Here is a 19,697-nt window from a genome sequence, read left to right on the forward strand (position 1 = left end):
CCCTGGTCCATCAAAGTCTGCATTGTCTACTCAGACCGGCAGCGGCTCTCCAGGGTCTCAGGTTGAGATCTTTCACATCACCTACTTGCCTAGTCCGTTTAACTGGAGATGCTGGGGATTGAACCTGGGACCTTCTGCGTGCCAAGCAGATGCTCTACCTCTGAGCCACGGCCCCTCCCCAAGAGATACTTTCACTTGCAGAAAAGCCTCCTTGGGCTAGAGGGAAAATGAGATAGAAGAAGAAGAACGGTTGGTTTTTATATGCCGACTTTCTCTACCGCTTAAGGAAGATCAAACCGGCTTACAATCACCTCCCCTTCCCCACAACAGACACCCTGTGAGGTAGGGGGCTGAGAGAGCTCGAAGAGAGCTGTGACTAGCCCAAGGTCACCCAGCTGGCTTCACGTGGAGGAGTGCACATTTTTAAGGTCAGCAGCCACGGGGTTGGGTTAGGACTGGTTTAGGAAATTCCTGGAGATTATGGTAATATGGAACCTCCATGTTCAAAGGCAGTGTACCTCTGAATAGTAGCACAGGGTGGGAGGGGAACGACCGAGAGATGCTCCGGCCTCCGAGCCCTGCTTGTAGGACTTCCGAAATCATCTTGTTAGCTCCCGTGAAGCAGGATCTTGGCCTGACCTGGCGTGGCTGCCCTTGAGTTCTCATAAAGGGACAGAAACGTCAGTAGAAGAAGAAGAGTTGGTTTTTATACCCCGCTTTTCTCTACCTTTAAGGAGTCTCAAAGTGGCTCACAATCACCTTCCCCACAACAGACACCTTGAGAGGTAGGTGGGGTTGAGAGTTTGGAGAGAACTGAGCCTGGCCCAAGGCCACCCAGCTGGCTTCACGTGGAGGCGTGGGGAATTGAACCCGGCTCTCCAGATCAGAGTCTGCAGCTCTTGACCACTACACCACGCTGTAGATCCACTTAACAACGAACTGGTTCCCAGGCGATCCTGGATGTGCTGGGAAATGTCCCACCAGGTGTGTTTGGCGGGAGTCTTTCCCCACAGGTAGCCAAGTCTTCTTTTCGTCTCCCTGTTTCCAGCTTCCCTTTGTAGCCTCCGCATCTCCTGTTCACACCTGCTGCTTCCGCCCCTCCTCTGGGAGTCCTGCATCCCCCATAGAGAACAATGCTCCTATTTTGGTCCTACAGAAGGAACTGGAAGGCGCTGTATTAAACATGCCAAATCGTGCGGCTTCTCTCCCTTCTCGCTGATTTGCCAAGCGTGGCTGGATTAGACTAAAATGCCTTTTCTAATTATTTTCTTTTAAAAAAAAAAAAAAAACTCTCTCAAAATGCTCCGACAAAAGGAACAGAATCTTTTCTCCTCTGAAGCATTTATAAAATAATAATTTCTCCGAGAAAGAAGACAAAAGGGGGACACTGAAAAGGAAAACACTTAACAAGCGCGCTTAGGGGGAGGAAAGACAAATCCTACGTACTTGGAGGAGATCCAGTGGCGTTTGTTTCAAGAGGGGTTGAGGTTGCGGAAGCCGGTGGCCAGCGGAGCATTAGGATACCACTGTTTCCACCTTTCATTTAATAGGCAGAAACCCCTCTAAGTCACTAGTCCTCATGGCTGTACAGAAGTCCGAAAATGAGGATTCCCGACAATGATCCAATTAAGGAGATAACTGGGTCCACTTTCTATTGGGGGGGGGGCAACTCCCATTATTCCAAATCCAGTTTCTCAAAATTTGAAAAAGCGACTCAGATTTGAATTGGACGGTTTCAGATTCGTAACGTTATGGAATGAGGTACCAAGTAGTCCACCATCTTTGCCGGCTGCGCATGCAAAATGCGCCCATCGTGTTTAGGGGGGAACAACACATGAACACATGAAGCTGCCTTATTTGGAACCAGACCCCCCTTGGTCCAGCAAAGTCAGTATTGTCTACTCAGACCGGCAGCGGCTCTCCAGGGTCTCAGGTGGAGGTCTTTCACATCACCTACTTGCCCGGTCCCTTTAGCTGGAGATGCCAGGCATTGAACCTGGGACCTTCTGCCTGCCAAGCAGATGCTCTACCACTGAGCCACAGCCCCTCCCCAATGCCAATTTTTTCAAACTATATACATTATGCAAAGCGGCTTATTTTACCCAATATATTTTGAAATGTCCCCTGTATTTTGCCTAATTTCTTCCCATATCATGGCAAGGAACCAGAACAACTAGCCACTGGTAACCAACCTTATTCCGCCCCCACCTCTGGATTCTCAGATTTCAGCAATAGTCATGAGGACTAGAAGCATAGGATTTTTTGGGGGGGGGGGGGGCTTCTTACGAAGCTGCATTTCCCAACTCATACCATACCCAGTGCTTTTTGAGTCTCAGTGGGAAAGATAGACTATAAAGTACGTAAACAAACAAACAAATGTTTCTGTGTTCCTGCAAAAATTGTAACATGCGCATGGCTCTGAGCATTGTCCTTGGGCCAAATCGGTTATCCATCGTTCTGCTACATCGATATCTGTGTGTAATCCTGATCCAAACACAAAGTTGCGAGAATCACCAGCGTCGCCTGCGAAGCAAAAGCTCTAATAATCCTCTTTTCGGATAACAATTTAGCCAAGCCTTCGCCATCCACTTAGAGCCAAGAAGAATCTCCTTTATTCTCCAGAAGCGAGCCTTTTGTTTACCGCTTCGAACAGAAACGATAAAAGCAATTTTCTACCACGCCCTATTCTAACAGCCTTTTAAAAGGATTCAGCAACTCCGATACCGCAAGACGAAATTGACTTTGGTAGGGAAAATCCACACAAACCCTGTTATTTAAAGGACATTTTTCGTGCAATCCACCTGTTAAAAGCCTACCTGAGCACCGCAAACACCGCCGCTGAGAAAAGCGCTCCTGTCCGAGGATTATTCTATCGCTATTGTGAAACGGGATACACAATTTTGCTGCTATATTATTTACAAAGAAAAGAAAAGAAAAGCCGGTGCCACTTTGTGTGCCATCTTTTCAGCACCCCAAACGAAACCTGGCAACATTTTCCGAAGTTGAAACGAACAAGAATCTGGTGGTACCTCCAAGACTGACAAATTCATTACCCCACAATGCATTCATGAGCCTGCTTCGACAGGTGCGTGCAGTGTTATGTTCTGTTATCAAACACCCGAGTACAAGCAAAAGAAGGGCGGTATTGCAATCGATCCCAAACTGTGGGCTAACTCTGTGACGCAGCTGCAAAAAGGCAAATGCGATCATAGGCTGCATATACCCCACACAAAATAAGTAACAGTCTGTTCTTGCAGTAGATTCCCCATCGATGCTGTGTTCAGTTCCAAGCACTACATTTCCCTCAAGATGTGGAAAAGCTAGAATCAGTTCAAGGGAAGGAAAGCAAGGAATCATAGAATCATAGCGTTGGAAGGGACCACCATGGTCATCTAGTCCAACCCCCCCTGCACAATGCAGGAAATTCACAATCACCTCCCCCACACACCCCCAGTGACCCCTACTCCATGCCCAGAAGATGGCCAAGATACCCTCCCTCTCATGAACTGCCTAAGGTCATAGAAACATCATTGCTGACAGATGGCCATCTAGCCTCTGCTTAAAAACCTCCAGGGAAAGAAGGAAGTCATTCTGGAATTTGGAAAGCCAGTGGGGTGTAGTGGTTAAGAGCGTCCAATAAATGTCAGGAGCAGTTTGGGCCTAAACTGCAAAACCTCAATTTCTTGCCATGTAACATGATCACACAAAGCTGCCTTATAACTGAATCAGACCCTTGGTCCATTGAAGTCAGTATTGTCTACTCAGACCGGCAGCGGCTCTCCAGGGTCTCAGGCGGAGGTCTTTCACATCACCTGCCTGCCTAGTTTCTTTAACTGGAGAGGCCGGGGATTGAACCTGGGACCTTCTGCACGCCAAGCAGATGCTCTACCACGGCCCCTCCCCTACATGTGGAATGCCCCTTAAAAACACACGCACGCACACAATAGTTTGTCTGCCAATGGAATTGCCGAATGTTATTGTTCCCCTTTTAATTCTGCTGGCAATTTCCCTTTGCATTTCTCTCTACATCCCCTTGGGAGAGTTGAAGATAAGTGGAACAGTTAAAAAGTCAACCCAATCAGTCCCTGCCAGGTATAATCCCAGGGCGAGGAGCCAGGTATAATCCCACCTTTCTCCTCAGCAGCATGGGTGACAGGATCCAAGTGCCAGTCCCCTGAACGGACTAGAGCTGTGTTGGCGAACCCATGGCACGCGTGCCACTCCCGGCAAGCCGAGCCCTCTCTGCCGGCACGCGCGGGTAAGTTGAGCAGCTGGGTGGCGGGGGCTTTGAACCACTCCCCCCCTTCCCTGAACCGGAGTGGTTCAAAGCCCTCCCCTTCCCTGGACTTGAACCTCTCCCCCCTTCCCTGAACCGGAGCGGTTCAAAGCCCTCCCCTTCCCTGAACGCTCAGTTCAAAGCCCCCCCCCCCCATCCTGCTCTGGGAGGCCAGGTCATCCGAGCTGGTAGACCTGGCCCCTGGGAAAAGCCATCCACTGGAGGCCAGGTCATCCGAGCTGGTAGACCTGGCCCCTGGGAAAAGCCATCCACTGGAGGCCAGGTCATCCAAGCCGGTAGACCTGGCCCCTGGAAAAACCATCTGCTGGAGGCCAGGTCATCCAAGCTGGTGGACCCGGCCCCTGGAAAAAGCCATCCATTGGAGGCCAGGTCATCTGGGCTGGTAGACCTGGCCCCCAGGAAACAGCACGCACGTGAGAGAGAAGCAAGTGAGTTGTTTTTTCTAAACTAAACCCTCAGTATTCAGGTTAAATTGCCGTGCTGGCACTTGGCGATAAATAAGTAGGTTTTGGGTTGCAGTTTGGGCACTCGGTCTCTAAAAGGTTCGCCATCACTGGACTAGAGGGATGCGTCCTTCACACCAGCCGCCGATTTCTCTCCACCTGCTGGTCGGGTTCCCGGCCCTCCAGCTTCTCCTGGCTAAAAGCTCTTTTTGGCTCCAAGGAGTATGGAAAACCAAACAACCCCCCAAAAGTCCGCCGTGAGCCAAATGCATTCACTCGTGACAGCAAGGATTGCAGAATCCAAGAGCGGGAGGGATGATTTCTTTTTTATATATATATATATATTTATTGTTTTCTCATTTTATACATCATAAATCACTTTCCATTAATACTTTAACAATATAAAATATAATCTATAAAAATTTCTAATCTAAAAGATAACATAAAAAAAATGACTTCCCCTTCACTCTCTTCTGTCCAAAATTAAATTGTATATACTTTTGCTAACAGGGATGGGATGATTTCAAGCGCCTCCGAGAGAGCCGAGAAATAACCTGTTAAGCAAAACTAGTCATGGGGAGGGATTCAGAGGCCGGCTTAACGCCGCAGCTCCCAGCAGCTCTGAAAAGCACTTGCAAAGCCCCCAGCGAGACACGGGGCCAGCTGCAGATGTGACCAGGTGCACGGCGGAGGCTAATCTGGGGAATTGGGTTTGTTTCCCCGCTCCTCCACACGAAGCCAGCTGGGTGACCTTGGGCTAGTCACGGCTCTCTCAGCCCCACCTACCGCACAGGGTGTCTGTTGTTGGGAGGGGAAAGGAAGGCGATGGTAAGCCGGTTTGATTCTCCCTTAAGTGGCAGAGAAGGTCCGCATATAAAAACCAACTCTTCTGCTGCTGCTGCTTGTTTGTGAACTTCTGTGCATGCTCAGAGGCATTTCTTCACTCGAGGCTCTCTTTTCTCCTCAATTCTGCCCGCTTGGTTTTGTTTCCTGGTCCTTGTTTCGGCTAATCTGTTTCCGTGTGTACTTTCCGTTCAACGTGCGCATGAGGTAGCTAATGAAGAAAGCGAGGGCACGCGCACACTCCAGACTTAAATTGACAGCCACTGTAATTCTCAAGCATCTTGAGAGGAGGGAAGCCGGAGCTTCCTCCCGCTTCGCTTTCTTGCCAAACTACAGTTCCCAGGATGCTTTGAGGAAAGTTGGAAAGCCAATCTCAGTTTGCCAGAGTACACACACATGAAGCTGCCTTCTACTGAATCAGACCATTAGTCCAGCAATGTCAGTATTGTCCACTCTGACTGGCAGCAGCTCTCCAGGGTCTCAGGTGGAGGTCTTTCCCATCACCTGCTGCCTGGTTCTTTCAACTGGAGATGCCGGGGATTGAACCGGGGACCTTCTGCATGCAAAGCAGATGCTCTACACCACTGAACCGTGCCCCCCATATAATACATGAACACATGAAGCTGCCTTCTACTGACTCACACCACAGGTCCATTGGGTTCAGTCTTGTCTACTCAGACTGGCAGCGGCTCTCCAGGGTCTCAGGCAGGGGTCTTTTGCATCACCTACTGTCTGGCTCTTTTTAAGTGGAGATGCCAGGGACTGAACCTGGGACCTTCCGCATGCCCAGCAGATGTTCTGCACCAAGCCCCAGCCTCTCCCCTCAAGGTAATGCCCCTTGAAAAGCTACACTGCCCCCCTATACCCTCGCCTTTGCTCGGCCAAATGAAAAAGGATGTTGCTTCATCTCAGTGCTGGGAAGTTCTATTAAATTGCAACCCCAAAGCTCACCATTAAAAAGAGAAAGAGAGACACAGAGAGGTTCCAGATAGCTGCGTTGGCTCCGAGCAAAATAAAATAAAATAACCCCCCCCACATCTGCAGAATACCATTTATTGCAATTGTGATTCATCTTCAGAGAAAGGATTACACGGCTTCTGCATCTGAGACGGAAAGCAAGATACTAAGGCTTCCACTACGCCAAGAATGAACCTGAATCATCTCCCCAGCCGCAAAAGAGGTTGGCTACGACCTTCAAGCCACCCCGTGCCAGTCAATGCACCTCCTCCAGAGTAAGCGGCCGGGGGAGCTGCCTTTTAATACATTATTCATTTAAACTAATGGGCAGGAGGTTTTCAACTGGCTATATGGATGCCCATTAGAAGCATCTTAACGGAGGGGGGGGGGAGGAACCCATTAAGATCAGACTGGCAGGGGCAAAGGTGGTGGAAAGGCCTTCCAGGCAGACAGCTCCTTGGAGGTAACCGCCCACACCTGCTTCAACTGAGTCTCTTTTGAACCAACAGGTGGGCCTTGAATGTTTTCCACCTTAGTGGGGAAAGGTTGAAGGAGCTGGGTATGTTTAGCTTGCAGAGAAGACTGAGAGAGGATATGAGAACCATCTTCAAGGACTTGAAGGGCTGCCATATAGAGGAGGGTGCCGAGTTGTTTTCTGTTGCCCCAGAAGGTCGGACCAGAATCAACGGGTTGAAATTAAATAAAAGAGTGACTAGACATTAGGAAGAATTTTCCAACAATTAGAGCTGTTCCTCAGTGGAACAGGCTTTCTCGGGAGGTGGTGAGCTCTCCTTCCCTGGAGGTTTTTAAGAAGAGGCTAGATCAGGGGTTGACAAACTCATTAGTCAAAAGAGCCAAATATCAACAGTGCAATGATTGAGATTTCTTTTGAGAGCCAAATTTCTTAAACTTAAACTGTATAGGTAGGTACACTGTTTATTAACTTAATATACTTTAATTAAAGTTTTAAGTCTTAAACTATAGGTACACTGAATAAAACTTGATATCATACTTAATAGTGATCTTATTTATTGATAAAAATTAAATTGTAAGTCCCTGCCATTTCTTCCTCCCCGTCCAGTCCTCGTCTGGAGGCCTGGTCTACCGCCATAAAAGCCTATTGGTAGACCTGGCCTCCGGAGGAGTCCCATTGGAAGGCCAGGTCTACCCATTGGGTTTCTTGGCAGTAGACCTGGCCTCTGGAGGCCCATAGAAGCCAATGGGTAGACCTGGCCTCTGAAGAGGGACTTTTTCCCCCTCCTTGGAGTCCAGGTTTACCGCCAAGAAAGCCAGTGGGTAGACATGGCCTCCCAATGGGACTCAGCCGGAGGCCAGGTCTACCAAAGGAAGCCCGCCCCACCCAACAGCTGATAGGCAGGGGGCAGGAACCGCTGAGCCGCCCAGCAATCGCGCGGCTAGGGGGGAGGGGAGGCTTTAGCCTCCCAACCATTGAGGGCAAGGGAAAGGGGGACCTGGCAATTCTCCACGGCGGGGGGGGGGGGAGAGACAGTCTGCCCGCTCGCCTCTCTCTCTCTCTCTCTCAGGCGCGCCGGCTCTGCAGCCCAGCTGCCAGCGCGAGCGGGCGCAAGAGCAGGGGCTCCGAACCAAGTTCGGAGAGCCGCACTCAACAGGCCTAAGAGCCGCATGCAGCTCTGGAGCCGCAGTTTTGAGACCCCTGGGCTAGATGGCCATCTGTCAGAAGTGCTGATTCTATGACCTTGAGCAGTTCATGGGAGGAAGGGCATCTTGGCCGTCTTCTGGGCATGGAGTAGGGGTCACTGGTGTGTGTGTGTGTGTGGGAGGTAGTTGTGAGTTTCCTGCATTGTGCAGGGGGTTGGACTAGATGACCCTGGTGGTCTAGATGACCCTGGTGGTCCCTTCCAACTCTATGGTTCCATGATTCCAGGGGCTGAAGCCGTTGCCCCACCGGGACGATTATTCAGCTGTTCATCCTCTGAGCTGGTACAAGAGAACAGAATGGAATCGCAGCAGAGAAAATAAGGACGCGCACAACACACAACCTGTAAACAAGGTCACTCGCCTCACTTTGTACATCTCACATCGGCTCAATCAATTCTCTCTCTCCCCCTCCTTCACAAAAGCGGAAAGGACGCGATCAGAAAAGGAGCTCCCAGAGAGAAGCAGGTAATGGAACAAGCCCCCTCTCCCCCGGGCATCTGATGAACCCATGTCATTAAGGGACACAAAAACAGGCTGGATAAACATCTCCTGAACGGCAGAGGAGCAACTGGGGAGGGGCTGTGGCTCAGTGGTACAGCATCTGCTTGGCATGCAGAAGGTCCCAGGTTCAACCCCTGGCATCTCCAGTTAAAGGGACTAGGCAAGTAGGTGATGGGAGAGACCTCCGCCTGAGACCCTGGAGAGCCGCTGCCAGTCTGAGCAGACAATACTGACTCTGATGGCCCGAGGGTCTGATTCAGTTGAAGGCAGCTTCATGTGAGATGTGGGCAAAGGTTCATTTATACCTCGGACCCATTCCCGCCCAAACAGCATCCAGGTACCAAAGGAAAGCTCTTGCCCGTCCGGATTCTCCCTGGCATGCTTTCCTTCCGGTTCCCGAGGGCTTTCACAAGCAGTTCAGAAACCACAAGCGCCAATACCATGCACCGTTGATCTCCGGCAAGCATCTTCCAACCGCCTCCATCTTTCCAGTCTATTCACCCCATGTCCCAGTGCCGCACATTGTCTTCCATTCCCTGCAGAGTTTTCCAATCAGGGAAGGGGCCAGGGGAAACCTAGATTAAACAATACTATACACACCTGTCACCTAAAGTCACATGTACACATGAAGCTGCCTTCTACTGAATCAGACCTTTGGTCCATCAGAGTCAGTATTGTCTACTCAGACTGGCAGCGGCTCTCCAGGGTCTCAAGCAGAGGTCTTTCACATCACCTACTTGCCCGGTCCCTTTAACTGGAGATGCCGGGGATTGAACCTGGGACCTTCTGCATGCCAAGCAGAGGCTCTACCATTGAGCTATGGCCCTTCCCTAAATATGTCAATATGGAAGGTCTTTTTGTGGGGAGGGGGTCTTCCACAGTACAGAGTCAGCCACAAAAAGACCGGTAACGGAATGCTGGATGATCTGTGGGGATTCCTAGAGATCCCACCAGACCTGGTGCTGCCCTCCAACGTCCAATCTACTCGACTGGGAACATCTGGATTTAAACCCAGTGGCCAAAAGGAACTCAATTGCAGCTGAACTTTGAAAGAGGAAATCTTCTCACGCAGGGCCGAAAATCGCAGAAGGCACAAGACGCCGCAATTGCCAGGCAAAGACGCTGAGGGGCTTTGGCTAAAGTCCGGGTGAGACTGGAAAACGCGGCTTTCTTGCAAAACAAGGAAGCGATCCCAACCGTAAACATGGCTCACACGAGTTGCCTGTCCATCGATTTCAGTGGCGCAGTTTTACACTAACTACCTGAACATAAAACACGTTTAGCAAAACTAGAGCATCTGTTAAAAGGGAGCCTCCGATCCTTGTTACCTTTCCTTTGTCCCTGCTGAGGATACAAACGCAAGAGAAAAAGGGATTTCAGAGGGCAGAGGCGAGCTTTGCAAATTGTCTGCCCGTAGCTGCATGGGAAGGGGGGGGGTGCATCGCCAGCTTGGGATGTGGACTGCCTGAAGAGCTCTGTGCAACACCCAGGCTTCCGCAGAGCCAAAGGAAATTTTCTGTGTGACCCTGGAGCTCTGCTGGCCTCCCGAGCCGGGGGTCATAGAATCACAGAGCTGGAAGGGACCGCCAGGGTCATCTAGTCCAACCCCCTGCACAACGCAGGAAATTCACAACTGCCTCCCCCCCCACACCCCCAGTGACTCCCTACTCCATGCCCAGAAGATGGCCAAGGTGCCCTCCCTCCCATGAAGTGCCCACGGTCATAGAATCAGCCTTGCTCATGCCTTTAGGAACTTGCTGTGCAGCTCCGGCAGGGCAAAAGGGGAAAGCCCTGCGTGCCCCCTGGAGCCCCCCCTGAGGGTCCCGATGCTCCCCCTGCTCCCCCCTTCAGGGTCGCTCTGTGCAGTTTCCGCTGCCCCCTTTAGGATCCCTCTGTGCAGTTTCCGCCACCCCCTTTAGGATCCCTCTGTGCAGTTTCTGCCGCCCCTTTTAGGATTGCTGTGCGCAGTTTCTGCTGCCCTCTTTAGGATCCCTCTGCACAGATTCCCCCCTTTAGGATTGCTGTGCGCAGTTTTTGCTGCCCCCTTGAGGATTGCTCTGTGCAGTTTCTGCTGCCCCTTTAGGATCCCTCTGTGCAGTTTCTGCTGCCCCCTTTAGGATCCCTCTGCACAGTTTCCGCCGCCCCTTTAGGATCCCTCTGCGCAGTTTCCGCCACCCCCTTCAGGATCCCTCTGCGCAGTTTCCGCCGCCCCCTTTAGGATCCCTCTGCGCAGTTTCCGGCACCCCCTTTAGGATCGCTCTGCACACTTTCTGCCGCCCCCTTTAGGATCCCTCTGCGCAGTTTCCCCCCCCCCCGCCCACTTTAGGATCGCTCTGCGCCGTTTCCGCCGCTTCCCCCGTTAGGGTCGCTCTGCGCCGTTTCCGCCGGGCGAAAGGAGCAAGCCCCCCCCCCCGAGCCCTCCGGGCCGGCGCTGCGCGGCGCTGCGCGGCGCGGACTCACCGAGAAGCCGGCCCAGAAGGGGCAGGAGTGTCGGACGCGGGCGGAGGTGGTGAGGGCCAGCGCCGCGAAGCTCACCGCCACGATCAGGCAGCCCAGCGCCATCTGCGCGCCGCCCAGCGCCAGCAGCAGGCGGGCGCGGGGACGCGGCGACGAGGACGAGGAGGGGGCGGCGGGGGCCCCCCCGGGCAGCAGCAGCAGCAGCCCCCCCGGCCCCCCCACAGCCCGAGCCCCAGCCGCGCCCGAGCGCCGCCGCCCCGCGCCGCCCCCGGCCATCCCCGGCCCGACGCCGCCGCAGCCCCGGCCCGGCAGCGCGCTGCAGAGGAGCGGGGAGGAGGGGAGGGGAGGGGAGGGGGCGGCGCTGCGGCGCAGGGGGGGGGGGAGAAGCACCACCACCACCACCAGCAGCAGCAGCAGCAGCGAGTGACCCCCCCCCCGCCTCCTCCTCTCCCTCTCCTCTTCCTCCTCCTCCTCCTCCTCTCCCCGCGCCAGGTGCCTCCGCGCGCCCCTCTCCGCGCCAGGCAGGCGCTGGGGGCTGGGGACTCGCTGCCCCCGGCGGGAGGGGTTGGGGGGCGGGTCCCCAGGAGGGGGGGCTGGAGGGAGGGGCTTCCACGCCGCGCCGCCCCCTTGCCGAAGCAGGGCGGTTGCCGCCCCCCCCTCCAGGTGCGCGCCGGAGCTGTGCCGCTGTCCCGACGGCGCCCCGGCCGAGAGAGGGGCCGCCCCCCGGGAGGAAGCCGCTCCCAGGGGGTCCCGTGCTAGTCCGTCTGCAGGGGTAGAAAGGGGCCAGAGTCCGGTGGCACCTTCAAGGCTCACGAGAATGCTTTCTGGCAGGGTAGGAGCCTTTCGTGAGCCGCAGCTCACTTCTTCAGGTATCTTCAGGTATCTGAAGAAGGGAGCTGTGGCTCACGAAAGCTCACACCCTGCCAGAAAACATTCTCGTGAGTCTTGAAGGTGCCACTGGACTCTTGCCCTTTTCTACCCCTGGAGAAAGTGGCCGCTTGGGCCATTGGACTCTATGGCACTCGAGGCCCTCCCCTCCCTGAACCTCCCTCCGGTTGCAAAAAGGGACCTGGCTGTTGGAATGTGCGTAGTTGCATATTCCTAATATTTAGCAGAGTGCCTCCCATCTATCTATCTATCTCACTGGATCCCAACCAGGGGTCCGTGGGCCCCCAGGGGTCCACAAGAACTAAATTAAGGTCCACGAAACAAAGTTATAAACCCATAATAAATTAATATTTTCAATTAAAAGTTCTCTATTATAAAAATATATATTCAAATATTATTCTAAGTTTAATGTTTAACTAACAGTTATGATTAAAGTTTATTTTCAAATTCTTGGAATTTTTATTTTGAACCTTGGGGTCCCCGCACCGAACAAAAAAGTCCTAGTGGTCCCTGGTCAAAAAAAGGTTGGGAACCACTGATCTATCTGGTCAGTTCCCCCCCCCCCTTTGAATGTGGAGGCAAGTGACACCAGAGCCCAATTTCCAACACTGGCGACCCTACATAGGAAAGCCCCCTCCACTCCAGGGCAGGCGGCTAGGCTGGGCAGGGGGACTCTTTTCACCCGGAGGTCAGGGTCGTCAGGCCACCGGCGGGAGGGGTTGGGGGCAGAGCCTGAGGAGGGTGCGGTTTGGGGAGGGGAGGGACTTCAATGCCATAGAGTCCAATGGCCAAAGCAGTGGGGTTGCCAATCTCCAGGTAGTAGCTGGATATCTCCTGCTATTATCTCCAGCCAATAGAGATCAGTTCCCCTGGGGGAAATGGACACTTTGGCCATTGGACTCTGTGGCATTGAAGTCCCTCCCCAAACCCAGCCCTCCTCAGGCTCTGCCCCACAAACCTCCTGCCAGTGACAAAGAGGGGTCTGGCAACCCTACAAAGCGGCTGCTTTCTCCCAGGGAACTGATCTGGATCAGCTGGAGCTCAGTCGTAATAGCGGGAGATCTCCAGCTAGTACCTGGAGGTTGGCAACCGTACAGGGAGGCCAACTCAGGGTGGGAGGGGATTCTCAGAGGGGTTTTGGGGAGAGGGTCGGGGAGGGACAGAAGCCCCGGAAGGTCAGGCATACTCAGAACTTCCTGCAAGCTGATCGCTGCCACCTGGAAATCATTTGTGGTTCCCTGCGATCGCCAGGCTGCACCTGGAGGGGGAGGGGGGGGGGGGACAGCTGCAGATAATCCCCATCAGGTCCACCCTCTGCCTGCAGCCCTTTCCTCCAGGGGAGCTGAATGGTTTGCTTAGGGCTGTTTAGCCTGGAAAGAAGGCAGTTAAGGGGAGACGAGATAGAGGTCTATAAAATTATGCATGGTTTGGAGAGTGGACAGGGAGAAGCTTTTCTTCCCCCTCTCATAAGACTAGGACGCGGGGTCATCTGCTGAAGCTGGAGGGAGAGAGATTCAAAGCAGATAAAAGGAAGTGTTTCTTCACACAACACATAGTTAAATGGTGGAGCTCCCTGCCCCAGGAGGTGGTGATGGCTGCCAACTCGGAAAGCTTTAAGAGGGGAGTGGACATGTTCATGGAGGAGAGAGGTATTCATGGCTACTAGTCAAAATGGATACTAGTCATGATGCATACCTATTCTCTCCAGGATCAGAGGAGCACGCCCGTTATATTCAGTGCTGTGGAACACAGGCAGGATAAATGCTGCTGCAGTCGTCTTGTTTGGGGGCTTCCTAGAGGCCTCTGGTTGGCCACTATGTGAACAGACTGCTGGACTTGATGGGCCTGGGTCTGATCCAGCAGGGCCTTTCTTATGAGGATAGGGCTATCCATGGGCATACTAGTCATGATGCATCCCTATTCTCTCCAGGATCAGAGGAGCACGCCTAATTTATTAGGTGCTGTGGAACACAAGCAGGACAATGCTGCTGCAGTCGTCTTGTTTGTGGGCTTCCTAGAGACACCTGGTTGGCCACTGTAGGAACAGACTGCTGGACTTGACGGGCCCTTGGTCTGATCCAGCAGGGCTTTTCTTATGTCCTTATGTCCCCTACTGCTGGTTATCAATTTGGCAACTGGCCTTTTAACAGCCTCTTTAAAAACCTAACTCCCTTTAACTGGAGATGCCGGGGATTGAGCCTGGGACCTTCTGCATGCCAAGCAGAGGCTCTACCCACTGAACCACCACGGCCCCTCTCCAATGATGTTAAGGGCCTCTGCTTGAGACCCTGGAGAGCTATTGCGAGTCTGAGTAGACAATCCTGATGGAACCAGGGTCTGATCCAGTATAAGGCAGTTTCGTGTGTGTATCTGGAAGCCTGGGGAGATGCTGAGCCCCAATTTCTGGGGGAGCTCTTGCCACAGGTCCATTAGAATGCCAGAGCGCTTCCGACACTCATCTTGCTCCCGCGGTTCTGTTCTCATACCCTAGCAGATAGTCTGGGTCACTGTCTCCCCTTTGGAAAACAGCTCTGTCCTCAACGAACACGGCCATTGTGTGCTCACAGACACAAAAGGATCCCTTTTTTTCGAGTAGCGTCTATTATATGAATGTAGTGGAAAGGCACAGAGCCAAACGCTATTGTTTCATGCGGCGTGCCCCTTTCCAAGTACATGCTCAAAACTCGCCCTTAAAAAAAAGAAAATACACGTCTATCCGTTGCAATTGGCTGAAACTGATCTGAGAAGGGAGCAGAAAATTAACAGAAAGGAAAAGCAAAGCACAGAATAAAATATGAACGCATAGAAAGCTGCTCTCTACTGAATCAGACCATTGGTCCATCAAGGTCAGGATTGTCTACCCAGACTGGCAGCAGCTCTCCAGGGTCTCAGGCAGAGGTCTTTCCCATCACCTACTGGCTGGTACTTTTCAGTGGAGATGCTGGGGATTGAACCTGGGACCTTCTGCGTGCCATGCAAATGCTCTGCCGCTCAGCCACAGCCCCTCTCCAATAAGAAGCTTTGGATTTCAGTACCCCCAAGAATAACAAACTTTCTATCTTCCTTTATGCAAGTTTCTAGCTCTCGTGAATCATGAAGATCAAATGCACCTTGTGTCTGGACAAGACTACAGGGTAATGGCTGAAGAAGATTTTCACCACTCAGAGAACTGGGAGGCTTCAGGGAGTCCCAAGAACAGAATAAAGGGATTTTGACTACATGCATAGTAGGCCAAGACCTTTGCCTCAACTGTTTCTCACGGAGCAACCCAGAAAATAGTCCCCCACATGGGGTGGCATGACCAGACACTTTAGCAGTCCTCAAATAAGAGATTTCCCTCATATATTCAAGAAGATTCTCCATTCCCTTCACCTTCCAACTTTTTATTGCTCATTTTGGAGTACCATCTGGCCCTGCAGAGTCGCCACCGTTCAGAAGACGGGTAGCACCAAGCTCATCCGTGAGATGAGGTCAGGAGACCTCAGGTGGAAAATCTTGCTCTACCGCTGAGCCACAGCCCCTTCAGGTGGCAAAACGCCTTGGGGACTTCCAAGAAAGAGAAGGATGGAGCTACATGTACCAGTCGTTCAATGGTATGGGGCAGCTCTGCTCCGGGTTGCGTCTTCTCCCCGATCCGGCCCCAATTTCTGTATTCAAACGAGATTCGCAAAATCCTCTCCCCAGCAGGGCGCAACTCTCACCGAGGCATTTCCGCACGAGGATGAGAATCCACAGCAAGCTTGGATGCCTCCAAATGATAGCTAGTCTCCAAATCAATAGAATTTCAATCTGTAACTTAATCAAGCCGGGGAAGAAGAAAAGGGCCGAGCTGGCAGCTTAAAACAGGCCGGGATAATTTACGAGCCTGACGAGCCACCGTTTTTTTTGCCTTTTACATCCTGTGGATAAAAGGACTCTTTGACTTATTACGATATTGAAATGAGATATTGGGGGGTTATTGCCACGGCAAGGCCTCCCCGCGGACACCATTAGCCTGAATCAGCACTACGCTATCAGCTCCTTAACAATAAGGGATGAGTGGCTGAAAGCGTCGGTCCCAGGGTACCAAGAGGGGCGATAACCATCCAAATGCATTTTCGATTAACGAGTGGGACAATCCGAAGTCGGCCAAGGGCATAACCGAGCGGCGGAACAGAGGCCGATGCATGATGTTCTTGAGCCAAGAGGGGAGAGGAAGTCCCTGAAAGGGGCAGGGGGTGCTAGAGGGCATAGATCAGGGCCTCCTTCCTGCGGCACATGTCTTCTTCTCTCGCAGCTCGTCAAAAGCCAGTTCTCACAGGTTTATATTTTGTCATGCAGAAAAGAGCAACCAAAATGGTCAGGGGACTAGAGCAACTACCCTATGAGGAGCGGTTAAAACGCTTAGGGCGGTTTAGCTTGGAAAGAAGGTGGTTAAGGGGAGACATGATAGAGGTCTATAAAATTATGCATGGTGTGGAGAGAGTGGACAGGGAGAAGCTTTTCTCCCTCGCTTGTAATACTAGAACGCGGGGTCATCTGCTGAAGCTGGAGCGGGAAAGATCCAAAAGACATACAAGGAAGTATTTCTTCACACAACGCATTAGTTAAATGGTGGAACTCCCTGCCCCAAGATGTGGTGATGGCTGCCAACTTGTAAAGCTTGAAGAGGGGAGTGGACATGTTCATGGAGGAGAGGGGTATTCGTGGCTACTAGTCAAAATGGATACTAGTCATGATGCATTCCTATCCTCTCCAAGATCAGAGGAGCATGCTTATTGTATTAGGTGCTGTGGAGCACAGGCAGGATGGTGCTGCTGCAGTCTTCTTGTTTGTGGGCTTCCTAGAGGCACCTGGTTGGCCACTGTGTGAGCAGACTGCTGGACTTGATGGGCCCGGGTCTGATCCAGCATGGCCTTTCTTATGTGCTCCAGGATGGATGCCCCAGCACAAGATACAGACCTGGAAAATAACATGTTTATCACCTCGAACAGTCTCCAAGCAGCTTGATATAGTATAATATACACAAGGCGCTTTGGGTGTGAAATAGATGTGTCAAAGATCTTCTTGTGCAGGCTTGCGGGATGTATCAACACGGGTTTAATAGTCCCCCTTCTCCCCAAAAGCCCCCATAAGGGGAAGTGAAGAGTTAACAGAATGTGCAACCCTCCCACCTAACTACAATTCCCAGGATTCTTTGGAGGAAAGCCATGACAGTTAAAGTGGCAGAAAAACCAACACAGAGGGCTTTCTCTGTGCCGCTGGAATGCCAGATTCATTTGCGATTCGTGCGCGCGTGAATGATGGCAGGACTGCAGGTTTCGAGATGATTCAGAAACGCTTGGCTGGGAGACTGGGTAACATGAGGATGGCAACGAAAGTCTATTTTAACCACTTCATCTCAGGAGGAGAGAGGGTGTGAAACTCTTCATTTCCTTCCCCCATCCCCCCCTGCAGAGACAGGCCAAGAAGTTGGCAACCTCACCACCAAACAAATCAAAACCCTGTCTCGTTTTTAGCCATCAAAACTGCGTAAAGTTTGCAAACTTCAAAAGTCGGTTAGTGCATTTTGCTTGAGGCATCGCTTGTGAAATTCAAGGCACATTTAATAAAGATAAATGATAACGTTTCCCATTAAACAAGACAGGTTACCCAAATAACTCCATCGGTACTTTTGAATCTGCCCTTCCAGTAACGTAGTCATGTTTCCCACGAGGTCATACTTGGTCTCAATCCCAATACGATGAAGCCCACGCAGGAAACATAGGATGCTCAATCTTATTGGCTCAATGGAATCACACGAAACAGAGTCCAAAATCGAACTCGTCTTATGGACAGACATCATCTATCTGATATTACCTTTGGAAAAGGACAATCATAATGACGGTTATCATGTGAAAATGTATCAATGGCCCACACACTCCCAACGAAATAATTATTCCAATCCACTCGACTACAAATGCCCATTGTTAACAACGGGGCCATTAACCTTCACAATGTCAAACTCGTCCTCCTTACCCAGTCCAGCTAATTTACTGCCTAAGATAATGGTCAGGAATGCATTTCGCTTCAAGAACCTTTCACAATATCACGGCATCCTAACAAACACAGCAAACCACTCATTAATTGCAAGCCATTGAGCTGGGGGTGAGTGCAAGGGGGGGGGAGAGATGATAATTATAGAGTAGGGGAGGGATATAAGGGGCAGGGAGCGTGGGCAGCCCTTCCCAACCCGTATCTCTGTTGCATCTCCTAAATGCTGATCTTCTCACATGGATTAATGTGCATGCGGGGGGGTGGGGGGGGGAGGACACGCCATGCTTGCAACCAGAGTTGCATTTAGCCGCTTTTTTCACAGAGCTTGCGAAGTCTAACAGCTAAACCTGACAAGAGGCTGGTTTTTTATTTGCCGACTCTCTCTACCACTTAAGGAAGAATCAAACCGGCTTACAATCCCCTTCCCTTCCCACAACAGGCATCCTGTAAGGTAGGTGGGGCTGAGAGAGCTGTGACTAGCCCAAGATCACCCAGCTGGCTTCATGTGTAGGAGAGGGGAAACCAACCCCAGTTCACCAGATTAGCATCCGCAGCTCATGTTGGAGGAGTGGGGAATCGAACCCGATTCTCCAGATTAGAGTCCACTGCTCCTAACCACCGTTCTTAACCACTACACCACGCTGGCTCCTGTGGGCGTTGTGTTGGTGGGAGCCACTGCACCCATGGGCACCCTGCTGGAGACCCCTGGTTTAGACTGCAAAGCCCTTGAAGCATGCTGCGAAGAGCCATATGCATTGATGGTACTCGGGAGTCATGACGATCATCCAGAGGAGAATCGGTCCGGATCCACCCGTTTCCAACCTCTTCCTCAAAGCTTCAGCATTATAATACAAGCTTCAAGCAGAACTTGGGGAGGGGCTGTGGCTCAGTGGCAGAGCATCTGCTTGGCATGTAGAAGGTCCCAGGTTCTATCCCTGGCATCTCCAGTTAAAGAGACTTAGGCAAGTAGGTGATGTGAAAGACCCCTGCCTGAGACCCCGGAGAGCCGCTGCCGGTCATAGTAGACTGACTTTGATGGACCAAGGGTCTGATTCAGTATAAGGCAGCTTCATGTGTTCATGTGTACTTCAACTGCCCAATACCCAGAACTGCTGACAATGAAGGAAAAGGCAGGGAATAGCAATGAAGAAATGCAGGGCTGGCTTCACCCCCTCGATGCTTATCCGTATAGGGGCCCTCCTCCCCACAGCTATGCAAACAAATGCTGCCCTTGATGCTAAAGACTCTCATTTCGTGTGTCCCTGGAAGATGGCCAAAGCGCCCTTTCAAAGCTTCTCTTTTATCTCATCAGGTAAATCGCAACACTCCCCCAGAGAGAGAGAGGGGAAGAAAATGGGATCTTTATCTAGCTAAGGCATGGCAGCAGGCAATTTCCCTGCAAGGCAGCAGGGACAAAAGAACGGTGCGTTTCAATGCATCTTTGTGACAAGCGAGCAAAGGTGTCCTCTGCAGGACAGGGATGCCCTTCGCGACTCCTGCCCCGTACAGGATGGGGTCAAGATTGTCTTATGAAGCTTGGCATGAGGGGGACACGCGAGGCTTGTCTTGGCACACCAGTTAAGCATGTCTAAGGCCTGGAAAGAGAAGATTGTGGT

General features: G+C 51.9%; 1 protein-coding gene across 1 annotated transcript in view; it reads right to left on the bottom strand.

The window, feature by feature from the left end:
* The window catches only part of ENTREP2 (endosomal transmembrane epsin interactor 2), a 121,778-nt gene extending 110,465 nt beyond the window's left edge, over positions 1-11,313 (bottom strand). The window contains exon 1 of the mRNA XM_056866137.1: positions 11,182-11,313. Within this exon, the coding sequence (XP_056722115.1) occupies positions 11,182-11,283 (102 nt within the window). The 5' untranslated portion in view covers positions 11,284-11,313. The remainder of the gene's footprint in view (positions 1-11,181) is intronic.
* Positions 11,314-19,697: the final 8,384 nt, after the last annotated feature.

This window comes from Euleptes europaea, chromosome 20 (assembly GCF_029931775.1).
Source record: "Euleptes europaea isolate rEulEur1 chromosome 20, rEulEur1.hap1, whole genome shotgun sequence".
Classification (NCBI taxonomy): Eukaryota; Metazoa; Chordata; class Lepidosauria; order Squamata; family Sphaerodactylidae; genus Euleptes; species Euleptes europaea.